At 41.3% G+C, this 17163-nt stretch overlaps 2 protein-coding genes across 3 annotated transcripts; both read right to left on the bottom strand.

Annotated features, from left to right (window-relative positions):
- Positions 1–350: 350 nt before the first annotated feature.
- Positions 351–7027, bottom strand: pks1 (polyketide synthase 1; the record flags this gene model as incomplete). The annotated part of the gene is made up of 6 exons (XM_083901531.1): positions 351–5840; positions 5926–6107; positions 6194–6397; positions 6491–6651; positions 6727–6880; positions 6970–7027. 6 exons carry the CDS (start codon positions 7025–7027, stop codon positions 351–353), a joined length of 6249 nt encoding a protein of 2082 aa, XP_083757657.1.
- Positions 7028–7728: 701 nt separating this feature from the next.
- Positions 7729–16004, bottom strand: LOC310937587 (ATP-dependent zinc metalloprotease YME1L1-like). Of its 2 annotated transcripts, none has more exons than XM_083901881.1 (18): positions 15814–16004; positions 14472–14591; positions 14121–14289; positions 13909–13995; positions 13703–13809; positions 13441–13591; positions 13192–13299; positions 12575–12748; positions 12332–12484; positions 12118–12250; positions 11972–12034; positions 11742–11854; positions 11386–11541; positions 10464–10615; positions 10237–10363; positions 9599–9672; positions 8693–8779; positions 7729–8586 (listed from the first exon to the last, which is right to left on the bottom strand). In XM_083901881.1, exons 1-18 carry the CDS (start codon positions 15847–15849, stop codon positions 8425–8427), a joined length of 2172 nt encoding a protein of 723 aa, XP_083758007.1. In that variant the 5' UTR covers positions 15850–16004; the 3' UTR covers positions 7729–8424. The 2 variants fall into 2 exon arrangements, with proteins under 2 accessions (XP_083758007.1, XP_083758008.1); XM_083901882.1 differs by having other exon boundaries at positions 13216–13299.
- Between the last annotated feature and the right edge of the window lie 1159 nt (positions 16005–17163).

Raw genomic sequence — 17163 nt, 5'->3', positions numbered from 1 at the left:
TCAAGTTTAAAAAATGGTTGATTTATTTACAGATATAAGAATATGCATGTAACACGATATATGCATCATCTCGGGATCATGGGTGTATCAAAAACTTGCTGCTATAAATCAACAGATATTACAACATAATAATCTAAAAACCTATTATAATAACACAAGTATTAAAAGTGCACTTGCTGCCACATGGGGCACTGTATAGATATTTTAGCACCGTTACATATACATTAAAAGGGAAAGCAGAATGTAGCACAGCAATGTGAATAAGCCAAGAAATCAGGAGGTAAAAAACATTTTTATACATTCACAAAACAATTATATTCATCTCTCATGGTGTCTTTAGGCAGCGTATATTAAATCAAATTATCTATAATTATAGTAGCCAAAGTGGCTGTCGTGCTGTTTGGGTCCAGTATTCTAACCAAAGGCACATTGACTCCAGTTTCCTGGAAAATCTTGTTCTGAAGAGTCATGGCCAACATGGAGTCAATGCCCAGTGCACACAGAGCAGAGTCATTATCTAGCTCGTGGACGCTAATATTGCTGACGTCACTGACCATTTTCCTCACACATTCGCGCGCAGACTGCAAAGGCTGAACTTTGGGTTGATCGCGTACATCGTCTTGGAGCTCCTTTTCCACCAGAGCAGACAGTCGTTCTCTGAGAAATGCATTTTGTGAAAGAACATGTGCGTTGAGATTTTTGAAGTTGAACTTGCAGACGACTTGTTGAGGCCTGTTCAACAAAAGACACTTTTCGAGTGCTTCGTGAACTTCGCAAACGTTCATTATCGTCATCCCTTTTGCTTCTAAGAACTTTTGAAAGTGGTCTCTGTTCAGGAGGAGACCGAGGTTTAAAGGACCCCAGTTGATGGACTGTGCAGAAAGTCCAAGGTTTCTCCGATAGTGACAGAACATGTCCAGAAAAGAATTGGCTGCTGCGTAGTTGCACTGTGACGCATTGCCAATGAAAGAAGAGATGGATGAGTAGCACACAAAGTAGTCAAGTTTGTTGTGAAGTGTTGCATAGTGGAGATTTAAAGCACCGCTCACTTTAGGCTGCAGCACCTTCCGGAAGAGATCTTCACCAAGGTTTTCAATGAGTGCATCATGTAATACTGCAGCACTGTGAAACACGCCTTTGATTGCACAAGGGCAGAACCTTTGTTCAATCTTTGAGATTGCACCCATTGTCTGCATCGACACAGAGACGTCGCACTGCACATGTATGATCACGACCCCGTATCTTTTCTCGAGAAGAACCATCTCACATTGCATCTCACCCGTCAGAGGACTTCTGGACAGTGTTGCAATACAGCCTCCACCATTATGGGCAATGAATTTCACAGTTTCAAGCCCCAAACCTGAAAGGCCTCCAGTTACAATGTAAACACAGCTTTGTTTAAAAAGTCTCTCTGGCCTGCTGAGCACGGGAATATCTGACACTGCACTACGAGATTCTCCACCATCTAAAACCACCTGCTGCACTGTTATTGTAGTGAAATAGGACTCTGAATCTGGATCAGTCTGTGGCTCTTCTGTTCTTGATAACTGAAATGTCTTGTTTTTCAAAGGTAGAGAAGCTGAATCAAAGCCTAATGACATAAGCCAGTTAAAGACTTTCCTGCTCTGTTCTTGCAGATTGGCTCTCTGGAGAACGTGAGCTACATCAACTTCATGCACATGCACGTGTTCACTCTTTGTTGCGAACATGTTTGCCGAGTGTGAAGAGTGTGAAGACACAAAAACCATGTGTTTCTCGAGGGAACTGCTGTCTTTTAAATCCTGCCATGTGTGATGAAATGGAGGCAGATAAACAAATACGTGACTCTGATCAAAACACAGAGGTGTGCCTCCGGAATGTGACTTTGAGGAAACATTCCAGCCTGACCGGTTTGCTGTTAAAGCCAAAACCTTCACCAGAGCAGAAGCTGAGTTAGAGGAGACAATGGTCAGCTTCCTGTGCTGTTGTTTTACATTGGTGAGCGTCCTCTGCAGGATCTGCCATGCCAGTATGAAGTAAGACACACACGGAGTATCTTTCAGAAATGAGAGCCGGTTCGTACTGCAGCACACAGCTTCAGGAATTCGGATCTTATCCATCGCCACAACTGGATAACATGAGACGATGCGATCACCCACATTTAAGCCATGAACGTGTTTCCCAACAGCTGTAACAATGGCGCCGAAATCTAAAACCAGAAGCTTGTGATTCTGCGACGTGTGCCGGTTCCAATACATTGTCTTACTGAAATCCAAATGTGAAGTGGTGACAGGGAAGTAATCAGATGAGTGCACACATGCATGGGTTAGCTGAATCTCAACTGATGTCTCTGGGACAGGGCTTACATTTGTGTTTTCGGGGACGGCAGACAAGCGAGACATCCTGTATGAATCGATTGTCTGCAGAACAAAGTTGCTCAGATACACTGACTGTATATTTTCTTCCCGTAAAGCCTTCGATACCATTGGAGTCTGTGATATTCTAGCTGCCGATGCCTGCCCTTTGCTGATCAGGACTTCTTGTTGTTCGCAGGTGTTAATTACGTGGACCAACATTTGAATGTCCTCACTGGTTACAGAAGCGAGGTCAATCAGCTGAAAAGAGAAACTCGGCATCTCTGCCGCACAAGCCCTTGTCATACCAGACAGCACAAATCCTGGATTGACATGGTCCACGGTCGTTTCTGTTGATCTATAGGTTATGATGTGTACAGTGCAAGATGGTCTTTTCTGTTTCAAGCCTAACACAATCTGGCGATATTGCTCACAGCAAGTAACCAAGGACTCCAGTGTCTGGTCAGCTGTCAAGTGATGGAGGTTTTCTACACCCCAAATGAAAAGAACAGTTTCCAAATCCACATTAGTGTCAAGTGTGTGACACACTAGCTCTTGAAGTTGGTCAGAAGTCCAATTATCTCTTCTTTCCACAATGACAGACTCTGGGTCTAAGTGTGGCATAAGTCTTTTAGTAATGCAGAGTTTGTCTTCAAAAACCATTGCTTTTATTTTGCAACTGTGAAAGTCTGTCTTTTCGTGGATTGCAATCCTCTCATTGTGAAAGAAGAGTGACTGAGATGCATTGGAGCGATTGCCCAAAAACAAGATCTTCACCCCCTTGAGTTCGACGAGCACTTGGCCCTCTGTGGTCGAAAAGCAACCACACACTTCAAGGAACTCGGGGGTCTCTTGAGTTGCTCGTAAATACATCACCATTTTCTCCCGTAAAGGTGATGCAATGTTGACACTGCCTATAGCTGAGGGGAATCCCTGTTTGGCTATCAGCTGTCTTGTAGCCACCACTGCAGTCATTTGGAGGAAGTAGTCCAATAACACAGGGTGAATGAAGTAGTCATGAAGGTGTTTTAGAAGTTCTTCAGGGACTTGAATTCTTGTCACGGCTTCTTTGAACTCGTCCCCGAAATGCACGTCGTCGAGCTGTTTGAAGACGGCGCCGTATTCGAATCCAGCTTGAGATAGAGTGGAATAAATCTCCTTTTTCTGAATAACAGATCTGCACCTTTGATAGATTATGCTGAGGAATATGGCGGGTTCTTCTATCAGGGGCTGACTCTCTGCACTCCTGCATGTGCCAGAGGCATGTGTTGCAGCGGCAGACTGTATCTTGAAAGAGGCCTCAGTCTCTGCATGCCCGATGGTTACTTTGAGCTGATGACAGCTTGAGGTGAGCGTTAACAGACTCTCGAATCGAACACTAAGCTGGAGAAGAGAGACTGGCTTCTTTGGTTTTAAGCTGGCCATCAATGAGGCATAACCGAGTTCAACATAAAACGCACCCGGCGCTATGGAAACACCATTGTGTTTATGCTCCCACAGATATGGTACACTCTCCTGGGAGAAGTTGCACATGTACTCTTTGTTGTTTGGCTTTATTTGCGAAAGGAGCACACAGGGAGAAAATGCAGGTAATTCATTACCTTTCCTCACATCCTCAAAATGTAGTTGTTTCTTTGAGTGATCGAACTGATACACCGGAAGAGTGGTGGGTAATGTCTCGTAACCCTTGTAGACTTGATGCCAGTCCACATTTATGCCAAGTTCAAATGCCCTTCCCAAGCTATTCAAGATTGCGTCATAGTCTTCGTGAGGCTGGACAGAGGAAAGAACTACAGTGTCCTTTCCTAGTGTTTCATGTATGTATCTTTGTAGAGCCCTACGAGGTCCAATCTCCACAAAGACCACATTTCTCCCAAGCTGCTTGTCTTCCATGACAGCGTGCATCGTCTGTTCAAACAAAACTGGTTCGCGAATGTTCTTTGCCCAGTATTTACCAGTGCTGAAGTCACCATCAGAAAACCTGTCAGCAGTCACTGTTGAGAAGAGTTTGCATTTCATGCTTCTGGCATCTAAAAGATGTATGCTTTGCTCAATGTCTTCTAATATAGGATCCATCATATGACTATGGTATCCTACAGAAACATCCAAGACATGGAGGAAGGGGTTTTTATCCTTAAACTGAGTCTTCAGCCTTTCATGAATGATGTCAATAGCATGTGAATCTCCAGACACTGTGCAGGACTGAGGGCTGTTGAAAGCTGCCACGCAAACTTTACCAGAGAAGACTTCAAGGATTTCTTCTACTTTTTCCACAGCCACATTACTGACCACAAGCATTTTGCCACCTGTGACGTTGCTCTGAAGACGACTGCGGTGGTAAAGCACTTTAACGGCGTCTTCAAGAGATAAAAGTCCAGAACAGTGAGCAGCAGCAACTTCACCCACAGAGTGTCCAAGCACAGCGTCAGGTTTAACACCCCAGTGATTCAAAAGAGTGGCAATGCCAACCTGGATTGCAAAAAGAATAGGCTGGACAGTATCTGGCTTCTGAAAATCATCATTATCAGAGTCACCTGCAAGCCACTGACTAATGCTGGAGCATTTATAACTATGGAAGAGAGTTTCAACCTCTCTAATCTTCTCTCTGAAAACAGAAACCTCTCTCATTAACTGCTGGCACATACCCCTGAAAGCAACTCCATTCCCACAAAACACAAACACGACCTGGATGTCTGACTTTGTCGACTCGGCCTTTGATTTCAGTGCAGACGTCAGTTGTCGCTGTAAATCTGAGAGGGAATTTGTTAGGAAGGCCTTCCTATATTTGTGTCTGGAATGACTCCTTCCACATGCTGAGGTGTACGTCAGCGCATGAAAGTCCACTGTTTTAGTGCTGCTGAGCTTTCGTTGTGTGTCGGTGATGGATAGGATCAATGATTTCTCAGTGGCTGCAGATGCTACATAGAGTTGTGGACTGACTTTTAGGGTCCCTGTCAGAACATCGGTCGTTCTATAGTCTCTTAAAATCACATGAGCATTTGTGCCTCCAAACCCAAAGCTGTTGATGCCGGCAACTCTCTGTAATGACTCATTTGTCTCCCATCTTTCAGCTTTACATGGAATATTTAGACCAAGAGCTTTGACATCTATACTTGCACTGTCTTCAGAGTAGAAAACAGAGGGGACAATCGTCTCATGTTTCATCATCAGGAGAACCTTAATGAGTCCGGCTACTCCAGCAGCAGATTCTGTATGTCCAATATTACCTTTTACTGAGCCAATCTGCAGCATCTTGGAAGCAGGATGTTTGGCTTTAGCGATGACGTTTGAGATGCTTCGCGCCTCCGTTGGATCTCCAACTGGAGTTCCAGTCCCATGTGCTTCTATGTACTGGACATTTGCGAGATCAGACTCGCCGTAGATTCTTCGCAGCAGCTCCTCTTGTTGAGTCAAGGAGGGTTTGGTGATCGGGGTGACCGAGCGTCCATCTTGGTTGACGGCTGTTTTGCTGATGATGCCCCATATTTTGTCGTGGTCATTTACAGCCTTTGTATAACAGGTTAGATATTAGCATTATTACAAGACATGAAATCGGTTTCAAAAATTCAATAAAGAGACTGTGGTTTTTTACCTTTTTCAGTGGCTTCAGGAGAACAATCCCACAGCCTTCTCCTCTACCGTAGCCATCTGCTCTTCTGGAAAAAGGTTTGCTGGTCCCCTCAGGTGAGATCATCTTTGCCTTGCTCAGAGCAACAAACACTCTCGGCTCGATGATGCAACTGACGCCTCCACACAAAGCTATCTCACAGTCTCCTGGTTGAAAGATACGATGAAATGAAGCACAGAATTGGAAAAGATTTGATAACTAATGGTGGTATGTATGTAAGAGAACCGCATACCGTGCTTTATAGCCTGGCAGGCTAAATGCAAGGCCACCAAAGAAGAGGAACAGGCACTGTCAATGGCCAAAGAAGGACCGGTGAGATTAAAGGTGAAGGAAATTCGATTGGCAGCCACACTCATCGCCGTCCCTGTGCCATTGTAGTGGGTTATTGTAGTGGGATCGTTATTTCGGATCATCTCGTAATCCCTGTTCATAAGACCTGCAACACCATAGTCAATATAGGTTATAATTGCAGTACATTAGTGTAGTGTCAAAATTGTGCTTTCAAATGCACCTTGGAACAATAGGTCACCTATGTAAACTCCAGTTCTGCTTCCACTGATACTCTCCATAGCCAGTCCTGCATCCTCTAAAGCTCTGTATGTGCACTGAAGGAGGAGTTTCTGCTGAGGGTCCATGACATCGCTCTCTGCTTCGGTGATGCCAAAAAACTTGTGATCGAACTCATTAAACCTGGATAACAAGAAAGAAAATCAATCATCTCGTAAGAGGAAAAATAAACACTTAATGTGGCATTTTTATGCTCACCCATCTATAAGCGCTGCTTTGGTCGTTTGTGTCTTTCCAGGTTTGCCATCATCAGCATCGTACCAGAAACTGGTGTCAAACCGCTCTGCTGGAATATCTGCGACACAGTTCTTTCCTTCCAACAGAACCCTCCAGAAACTGTCCAAACCCTCGCCTACAATATAACCACAGTGACGACCATGTCTGAGGACAACTCTGAAAACATTAGGTCAATTTAACAGTGTAATAATTTGAGTCGTATACCTCCAGGGAAATTGCATCCAATCCCAACGACTGCTATGTCATCTTCTGGGTCTTCCATAGTTCCTGTGTTGTGCTCGTGGTGTTATCTTGCTTTATTTTTAACACCAAAGATAATTCAACAGCCTCTCCATAATGATGGTCTGTTCAGTTGCGAAGCTGTCTTCAGTCAGAGCTGGAGCTGCTGTCCCCTTTATATGTACTTTGTCAGGCATCAGGGGGCAAGAGGACACAATAGTGTCCTCTCTTAGTGGTTTAAATATAGATTAAGATCTTTGAGGCAGCGGTAAATAAGCCTTTGTTCTTCTTTGGGGATCGACTAAAATGTGTGTAATCTGAGAATCTGCCTGGTGAAGTCAGAGGGAAATTGTATTTTACCTTATATATGTGTTCCTAAAAATCTTTGAAGTGACTGTGATCACATTGATCTGGTGTTAAGATCACAAAAAGAAAGAAAAGGTTTTTAAGACAAAAGTAGGCCTGGGAAAAATATGGACAGTTACCTCTCAAATGTACAAATATTAGGATTTGAGTGGTTTGAAGGCTACACATTGTGTTAAGTTCTAAAGACAAATAAAACTACTTTCTTAAACATTAGTACAACAGCAAAGTCTATGAAAATGTGCTCATATTTATCTTACAGGTTTAATCATCACACTGTAAAATATTATGTTGTGTGAAAACGGTTCTAGTGTTGAGATTTTGATTTGTAAAAAATTCTCAGCTACAATGTGGACATGAAACAGTTTAACACGTGTATGGTACGAGTAAGATAAACCTTTATTTTAGCTTCAAGAAATCCACCGTCTGAAGGAACAAACAGAAGCAAAAAGCCATACATACAGTATATCCCCCTATTTACCGGTTACAGAAGAGCTTAGACTACTACATGGTGATGGTTCTTGGACTATAAATCTCAGGAAATGAGGGGACACACCTTTGGGCACTTAAATAAATAACAACATACAGAAGATGTGATAAACTGAAATATTTGTGAATAGAGTTCAAAATTTTGTGTACCTTCCTACAATCAGATAGTTCATTCCAAACTGAGGTACTTTAAGGTCCTACGGTGATCACAAGTTTAAACAAAACATTTTCATTGCAAGTAACTGTGTCTACCTTTGAACACTGGTTGAGTAAGACTCATAAAGTACTGGACAAGTCTTAAATATTACTGGCAAAAAAGTCCTAAATGAAACCATAAATATTTGTCGAGTATTTTATTTATATTGATCCAAATGAAGGTGCATTAAAATTCCAAATGAAACCGAAAGTTTTCGATGTGGGAAATTAAACACATCGAAATGAAGCAATAATATGGGTGAGACAGTAATTCCAGTCATCTTCACATTGGTTTTAAGGAGAACACAAAAACAATGAAATACAAGGCCTCAAAAAGGCCTGTGCTAAATTGCACAGCTTCATATTATATATCTATATACATGATTCAAGAGTCTACAGTGGCTGCGGAGGAATCTCGTGGTCCAGCGATTTGCCCTCCAGCACCAACTTGATCTCTTTGGCGTCCAGAGTTTCGTATCTGAGCAGGGCATCAGCTAGCGTCTTGTGCTCCTTATTGTACGTCTTCAGTATATGTTTAGCCCGTTCGTACGAGTCCTGGAGTAAAGAGGAAGATCGGTGCATTAGAAACAGTTGCTATCAATTATTGACATGAATGTATATGTGGCTTATAGAAAGATTCCAAGTGCTGTGTCCACCTCACCTTCAGTAAAACTCGGACTTCCTGTTCGATGGCAGCTTGCGTCTCGGGGCTCTGCTTTGTTATGTCGCGATAGGTCATGACCCCAAGCTACAACGAAATTACAACCTCGCGTTAAACAAAAAATAAACACTCTCAGGCATTAGTCAGCTCTATTTATTAATAGGTTATTTGAATTGGTTTCTATGCGTTTGATTGGCATTCACTCCCTGAACATATTACATGATTTGTGTGCTCAATTTCCATTAATGGTGTGGCTCATGTATCTCATTATACCTGCTACTTTTAGTGTGGAACAGGCTTTACTCTGTAGTTTGGTTGGAGACCAGAGGGGAAATAAGTTTCTGCAGTGTTTATTTACAATTAAAGTATATAAAACGGCCCTAAGTGATTTAGAAACTGAACTCACACGTAGAGCGGTCAGCTAATATTTACACTAACTGAAAACACTATGCTGTTAACCAGGGGGGGTTAAGTCTCAAACTATTCTCTGCTTTCATAATGTTTTAAAGCACTGTGATGGAGCACAGTTAAAACAAAGTCTCACTACTTTCATTTTAAAATGACTTATTCAGATGAAAACAAAAGTGTCAGCACTGTAGTAATCTGCATCCACACAAACCAACTTTAAAACAGTGGAAAGAAGCCGATTCTCTGCTTTGCAGCTGTTTGCTTAGTTTTAGAAAATATTTGCTTCCAATCAGGACGCAAACATAGATCGTACTCAAAGATCTCAGTTTTGGCCAAGTCAGACTAAAACTGGAGTTTTCAAACTAAAGCTTTTTTAAGCATGTCCTTTTTGGGTCTCTAAAATGTCAAAGTAGTACGGAAAGCAGGCATATTCAGAGCAGAAATTAACCACAAGTTTGAGTTATTATTAAACCACAGAACAGACATTTAAACATTTACCTTGTTGCTCATGCCAAACCTGGTCACCATCATTTTTGCTATTTTGGTTGCACCATCAAAGTCACTGGAGGCTCCTAAAACGAACAAGAAGAGTGAAATGAATATTGTGTTTGAAACAATAGCATTTTAAACCTAATCATACACATATGACAGTCTTTCACTTCTATACTACAGTAAAATGTTAATATAATTTATAGTAAAAATTGATAATGATGAATTTATCCTCTATTCGAAAAAAACGATTAAGACTGGGTGTTGTTTTCTACACCGTTTGTACCAGTGATGAAGTCTGCGTTCATCTTCCTATACACACACCAGCAGGCCATACACCAAGTGGATCAATGCTGCCCTCTACAGGAGAGATGCCTTACAACAGTGTTTCCAAAACTTTCTATATGGGGAGCCTTTTTTAAAGCGAACTATCATAACCCAAATCACAATTTATATTGAAAAAGCTATTGTAAATTCGTGCTAATTTACAGCAATATCTGTAGGACAATATTTTGAATAGTTTAATGGACCATATTATGAGATTTAACTGATTCAAACTTCAATTCATGCATGTAATTTTAAAACATCGACATACATCTCAACCAGAAGGTGAGGAAAAATCTCCCAGGACCGAATTAATTACGCACCAGTGGTGACGAAGTCATCTCCAAAGATGAGCTCCTCTGCCACTCGACCACCCATACTGACGTCCATCTGAGCGAGAAGCTGCGCTCGCGTTTCACTCCAGCGGTCGTTTTCTGGGAGCATGGACACCTGCAGCACAGAAAAACAGAGGAGGTTTGTCTCTGGATCCAAAAATTGCACAGGGGAAAATGATGTTGATGGCAATGATGAATAGATGCAGGATGCTCACATGGCCAAGAGTTGGTCCTCTGGGCATGATTGTTGCCTTATTGATGGGCATCGCATCTTTGGTGTAATAGGCGACGATGGCGTGGCCGGACTCATGGTAGGCAGTGATGGTCTTGTTCTTCTTGTCGATTTCAACGCTTCTTCTCTCGGGGCCTGGAATAATATGAAAAAAAATATAATATATAAGTATAATATGATATAATAAATATAATATGAAAGTAAAAGAATTAATGGATGAAGATTTTTTTTTTAATCTGCCTTTAATCATGTTATTTTTTTACGGTCTCTGAAACTAAAGTATATCTTTCTATACCTTTGTTTAAATTGATTTTCTTGACCAGTGGAAGTGCAGTTTTAATCGATGTCTCTGATCTGCATTTGTGGCTGAACACGCCAACTACTTCTTAATCTTTATAACAGCAATGCAAATTCCTGCATCTGTTTCAGTGGAACAATATGACTCGCATTCATCTTGTGGCCATAAACATGTTAATAGCCACGAATATTTGTAGGAATCTTACTTGTTTTACTAGAAAAGGCTCAATACCCCTTTTAAAGAAAGCAGTGAACATCACATTTGTGCTAATGCATAAACAACTAGCCATATCAAAAACAATGCACTAACAAAGGGTTAGCTGTGTGTCATATTCAGTCACACAGCTAAAATGTTGCTACTGTTTACATATTTAGTGTTTACAGACTGTGTTGATAATGAATTTACAGGCTATTTAGGGTTTCTGGATAATTTGATTCATCATAACAGATGACGTAGGGGTTAAAAAAAAAGCTCACAGGGCAGACTAACCACTGGTATAGAAGATCCTGGCCTACCCTCTAATTTCACTGTGAAAGAATCCAAGTAATTGCGTCTCATGTGACATGAGGTTATTGCAGCAGAGCATATCTAAACACCGTGTACTCACCCATGAGGATCTTGTCTTTAGCAAACTCCAGATCCTTCAACGTGACCATCTCTTTCCCGTCCACAGCTGCCTTCAGGGCAGCCTGGTTGACCAGGTTCTCGAGCTCTGCACCAGAGAAACCCACTGTGCCCCGGGCAATAATTTCTGCATCTATAACTACACAAAGGAACACACACACAACAGAAAATGCCTTTTTACGAAAGGGTGATCAGTGGTCAGAAGACAATAGCTTCATTTAGACAAACTCTCAGGCTGAGGTTTCACTTGTCTCTTCCAAAGTTCACATCAGTGGACAGTTGTTTGCTCGCAAAAAAACAACTACAAGATATTGTAGAGACTGAAACAATGAGACTTACCAGAGTCCACTTTAATCTTGGACAGATACCAGTTGAGAATTTCAGTGCGTCCTTTTACATCTGGATGAGGTACAGTCACCTGCATGTCAAACCTCCCCGGTCGCACCAGAGCGCTAAAAAATAGACCAAAAGTTGAATTAATTGAAAACGCAAAGCCATGTCAAACTTCACTGTGTCGACACCTAAATGTCAAAACAAAAAGTAGATTATAATTTGAGCTGAAAACATACTTATCCAGAGCCTCAGCAAAGTTTGTAGCACCAATAACAATGACTCCTTCATTCGGTTTAAACCTGTAAAATATCAAAAACAGGGTCAGGAAAAGGTAAGTTTAGCAGAAATATTTAATTCACAGTATGAATACAATAAAACAGACCCATCCATCTCAGCCAGCAGCTGGTTAATGGTTTGTCTGGAGTACGGATGCATAGGAGACTCGATCCTCTTCCCTCCAACACTGTCCAACTCATCAATGAAGATGACACAAGGAGCATTGGCTTTGGCCTCCTCTGCAAAACACAGCAAAGACAGAATTTGTGGCGCCGTCCACGACTGGATTTCTCACACTTTCTCAGGTCCAGCAAACTTACTGAAAAGATTCCTGATGCGGCCTGCACCAACACCCACAAACATCTCATCAAACTCTGATCCGGTAGCATAGTAGAAAGGCACGTCAGCTTCACCAGCCACGGCTCGTGCTAGCAGGGTCTTTCCAGTACCAGGTGGACCAACAAGAAGGATTCCTGCGAGAATAGAGGACATTGGAATGGTTATTTGCCAGATTTGTGTGGATGATTAAGTCAAAGAAAGTGGAGGAGGTTGAGTTAATTTACCTTTAGGCAGCTTTCCACCCAGAACAGTAAACTTCTGTGGGTTCCTGAGAAACTCGACAACTTCTTGTAGTTCATTCTTTGCCTCCTCCACACCTTTGACATGCTCAAATGTCACGTTCTTCATCTGGACGGGGTCGACTGCCGAGTCGAGACCAGAGGTGGTCCGGAACCTCACTGACAAATCCCCCCAAAAACCCAACACAAGTCAGTACAAACAGACAAATCTTCACAACATCTATGCAGACTATACAACTGCTGGTTACAATATGCTTACTGTGGCACACATGTAAATACGATGTTCCAAATGTAAGTTCCTTTTCCACATTTATTGCTCCAAACTATTGGAATAGTTCCAGCACAAAGGCATGAAAGCATAAACATTTGATTAAGGTATCGAGTAGAACAATCACTCACACCCTATATGCACACTTTAGAAGAGATAGTACGTATAATTAACCTGGTGCCAAGACATTGCTTCAAAAATCAGAGCCGACAGAGGATTACAGTTTTTGTATACATACGTGGAAACACTAATAAGCTCTGGTCTGTTTACAGTGTGCATGTAGAGTTGTGTCTTGTTTTGCAAGCATTATGAAAGAATCAAAACTGAAACAAACCAGCGTCAGAAAAGGAGCCTTTACCCGAGAGAAAAGGGGTTCTCGACAGGCCATAGATACCAATCAGGAGCAGCACCAACAGGATTATTCTGGTTCTCTTCAGTGAGTCTGTCAAAACAAAGCAAAGTTTGGTACGAATCCTACTGCTCTTATCAAAAGTCAATCTATTTTAACTGTTACAATGAAAATAAGTAAATACTTTGATAATATCAGGTTTAGCTTTGGTGGATAAGCGGGTAAAACACATGCCTTGAGTTCTCTGCGTTAAGGCCTGGGACCTCATGAACCCATCAGTGAAACCGGTCTTAAAAGCCTCCTGCTGGTTTTCTGGAAGGTTCCTTTGTTTCACCACTTGGTCGAGCGATTGCACCTCTGGCCCCTTTTCCCACATGAGCAGCCCCTGTGAGGGAAACGCAGGTTGATTGATTAGATCCGTGCAATAGAAACATAGTGGGACCACACAAATATTTACATTGCACAGACAGTTTGAATTGTGAAATAACAAACTGACCTTCATGAAGTTTGGCATGTAGGCCTCAGACTCCACTGGACCATCGAAACTAGACTCTTTTCGTCTGGATTTTCTAAGTGTCTTGAAACCCCGACTTTGGACCCAAACTACATAGAAACACACATGGAGAGAGAAAACAATAAGCCCCTTATATTCACACATAAATAAGTTAAGAACAGTCCAAGTAGTCAAAGTTGAAATCTTACCAGGCAAGAACTGTAGCTGTGAGCAAACTTCTTTGAGAGGACTGTGGTATTGTCTGTGGAATATTGGTGATTTTCTGTGTGAAAATCCTTTGAGACAAAAAGTGAAAAGATCAATGTAACGACTGAACAAATGCATGTGGTATTAATGCTTTTTTCCCCCCTTTTATCATTTTATTGGGATACACTTAAAGCCAAACAGTGTTTAAGCTCACCATGCTTGTTGTGAAAAAAGCTGGTGGTAGACATGTGACTTGTTCTCCATAATGAAGGAACAGCTGGAGATTCCTCTGGTCCTGGTAAAGGTAGTAACCTGCTGGCCAGCTCATCCAGCTGACTTGCCCTGATCTCTGAGAGGCCAAGATCCCTCAGACTCACAGTGGGCTATGAAGAAGAAATTGTCAAGGGGGAAAAAAAGTAACCCGCAAAGCATTTAATGTCTTTGAAAATCCTTGTTCGAGACACAAATGTGTGAAAACAGATTTGAGTGGAAAATTATGTTTTCGGTGACTCTACAACAAATTCTCATGAAATTACTTGTAACACATGTATGGAGTCTAACTCACCTCTTTGAGGAATGAACTGTGCTCTAGAGTTAAGTCTTTGTGCAAGGCCTGGACTGAGGCTGTGGCCGAGTTCTTCAGAGAGTGGAGGGCATTGATGAGCTGGCTGAGGGGCACTATCATCTGTCAAACACAATAAAAAAGCAGAGGAGGGTGAGGAACAGCCTTTCATACAAACTTTAATTCTATTAGTAAAAGGCACATAAGCTTGTATTTGTAATTCATCATTGTACATACTTTTATTTCATACTACCTTGGGTTTCTGCAATAGTTAGACATAACAACTCCACCTTCAGGCTTTTAACCAAACTTAGAAACACCCCTGTCCATTTTAGAATGTACTAAGATTTTATTGATCACTTTTAAAGCTCTCTGTTCAACTTTTATCTCCTATCGTTTACTCCCGTGTGAACTTTGGGGAGTCAGGTCAGAGAGTCAGTTACATGATGTCCTTAAAGTCCTCTCTAGTCTGAGATTGTACTTCTGTCTGAAAGCCCTCCCAGATGAGGCAGGTGGCTGCAGATGTCTAAGTGTTTGCCTTGGAGATTTATTTCTCTTCACTGATGCCAATTGATTGTTCATTAAGTGAACCCGTTAAGATTTATTTTTGTCACTGCACTATAATAACATCTCAGAGATAATGTATTTGTAACATGGCATGCTACACATATAAATTATTTGATTTGAGTTCTTTATTTATACAATTATCTGACCTATTCCTTGTTTAAAGCTGACAATTCTATTTATTGTGCTGATATTTGGATGTCAATGTTGGGAAGAACGTGCATTGTGAATTTTGAAAAATGCTCGCAAAATTACGTCTTTATTCTTATTCTTATTATTGATATTATTCCTACTACATTCAATGATGGAATTCAGACCAGTATTGCAGATTAGCCAAGTGATTGTCAGGCTGACTCAACGCTACACTCCAGCTAGCTAACAGAGCAGCATGACCCCAGCATGAGAAATAACAGTGATATAAACTCAGCTCTGTGAAGATTACATACATACCCTTCTATTCCCCTTTAATCATACACATCCATTAGTTAACTCATAGCAGAAATATGTAGTATTAAGAGCTCCCGGCGTTGAAACATCTTCCCGAGACAAAAAGTGATGTAACACTGGTTATGAAGCAAGCTAGCCTAGACTTGTTTATGAGAACATTAGCCGAGTAGTTGTTATTGACCCCAAGAGCACACAAGACTGCAACAACACTGACAGAAGCTCTAACTGTTCAAACGAATCAACAATGCTAACATAATTAATAGACAGGATGCCAGAATATGACACATCGGCAGTAGTAGCCGAGTCACAAAAAGCTATTATCCGGTAACTATACCTGCTGTGGCTGAAACGACGTAGTCAGCGAAAACATTTTGCCGGTTGGTGGTTGAAAATATAAAACAATCTATATTTGGAGGGTGGACGTAGGAGGACAGATCCTCTATATGTGGAACAGAAATGAGAGAATCCTTCACGGTGCGGTGCCCTTTTGTTTTCCTTATCCAACTTTCGGCAGCTTAGCTAACAACAGCAAATGGACTCCCCGGCGGAGGTCAAATGGACTACAAAATGACGTCAGCGAGGCTACGTTGCATGGTGTCATTCTGGTGTCATGACGTCACTCGCGGGTCAAAAACAGCATTAAAATATATATATCCCGTTTTTATTCTGTGATGTATAAAGAAATACATTTCATTCACATTTAACTTTATCTTACGTAAACACGAAAACGTATGTATAACACACAATTATACTATTTAGGACCCATGCGTCGTCTATACTGCCTAATCAAAAATAAAATATTAAAAACAATAAAAGTATCAACTGGATAGATATATATAATTTAGAAGCATACGTGCATAGCTGTTAGACCATAAAGTAAAGCAAACATTTCAAGTTCAGTTCAGTTATACGACATCTAATTTGCGTACAGGCAGTACATTAGATGTTAAAGGACCCCGCTAAATTTACAGCGCAATTCAAAATTTCAAAACAAACCCGAGGTTGATGTGTTGTTGGCATGTAGAGTGTTTACTTTGAGCTGGCTAACTGTTACAGACACCACCCAAAACTTCATTTAAAACAAATTTCACGATGGACGCAGATGAAAAGCACAATTCCAGCTCGAATGAGAAAACTGTGGATATTCCTAAAGCGCCTTCCATCGAGGATTTCGTCGTTTTGAAGCCCATTAGCCGCGGTGCCTTTGGCAAGGTCTACCTTGCACGGAAGAAGTCCAATGCGCGTTTATACGCCATTAAAGTGAGTCTTTCTTCCATTGTAATCAGTACTAAAACATTAACTATGCTTAACAGCTTAGCCACAATATTCTCACTCTTTGTCTTCTTTTTCAGGTGATGAAGAAAGCAAACATGGTTGATAAGAACATGACGGGACAGATGAAGGCAGAGAGAGACGCACTCGCTCTAAGCAAAAGCCCCTTCATTGTTCACCTGTTTTACTCCCTTCAAACAGCCACTAAAATCTATCTGGTAATACCCGATAACATAAGACACAATCAACACCATATACTTTGGTAAGTTATTGTTTCTAGGCGTGTTATTTAATCCTTGTTTTCCTGTTATTTTGCAGGTAATGGAATACCTCATTGGTGGAGACGTCAAATCTCTGCTTCACATCTATGGGTATTTTGACCAGGATATGTCTATCAAATACATTTCAGAGG

This window comes from Microchirus variegatus, assembly GCF_963457635.1.
Source record: "Microchirus variegatus genome assembly, chromosome: 15".
In the NCBI taxonomy this organism is placed as follows: domain Eukaryota; kingdom Metazoa; phylum Chordata; class Actinopteri; order Pleuronectiformes; family Soleidae; genus Microchirus; species Microchirus variegatus.
This window is presented reverse-complemented; position numbering and strand designations above follow the sequence as displayed.

Bases quoted from the DNA above. Each gene is read 5' to 3' on its own strand.
- LOC310937587 (XM_083901881.1), bottom strand. From the start codon at position 15,849: ATGTTTTCGCTGACTACGTCGTTTCAGCCACAGCAG. The intron at 11,855-11,971 runs GTATGTTTTCAG...TCTATTTTTTAG, and splicing joins TTTGCTGAGGCTCTGGATAA to CGCTCTGGTGCGACCGGGGA. The intron at 10,364-10,463 runs GTGAGCATCCTG...TCTGTGCTGCAG, and splicing joins GAGGACCAACTCTTGGCCAT to GTGTCCATGCTCCCAGAAAA.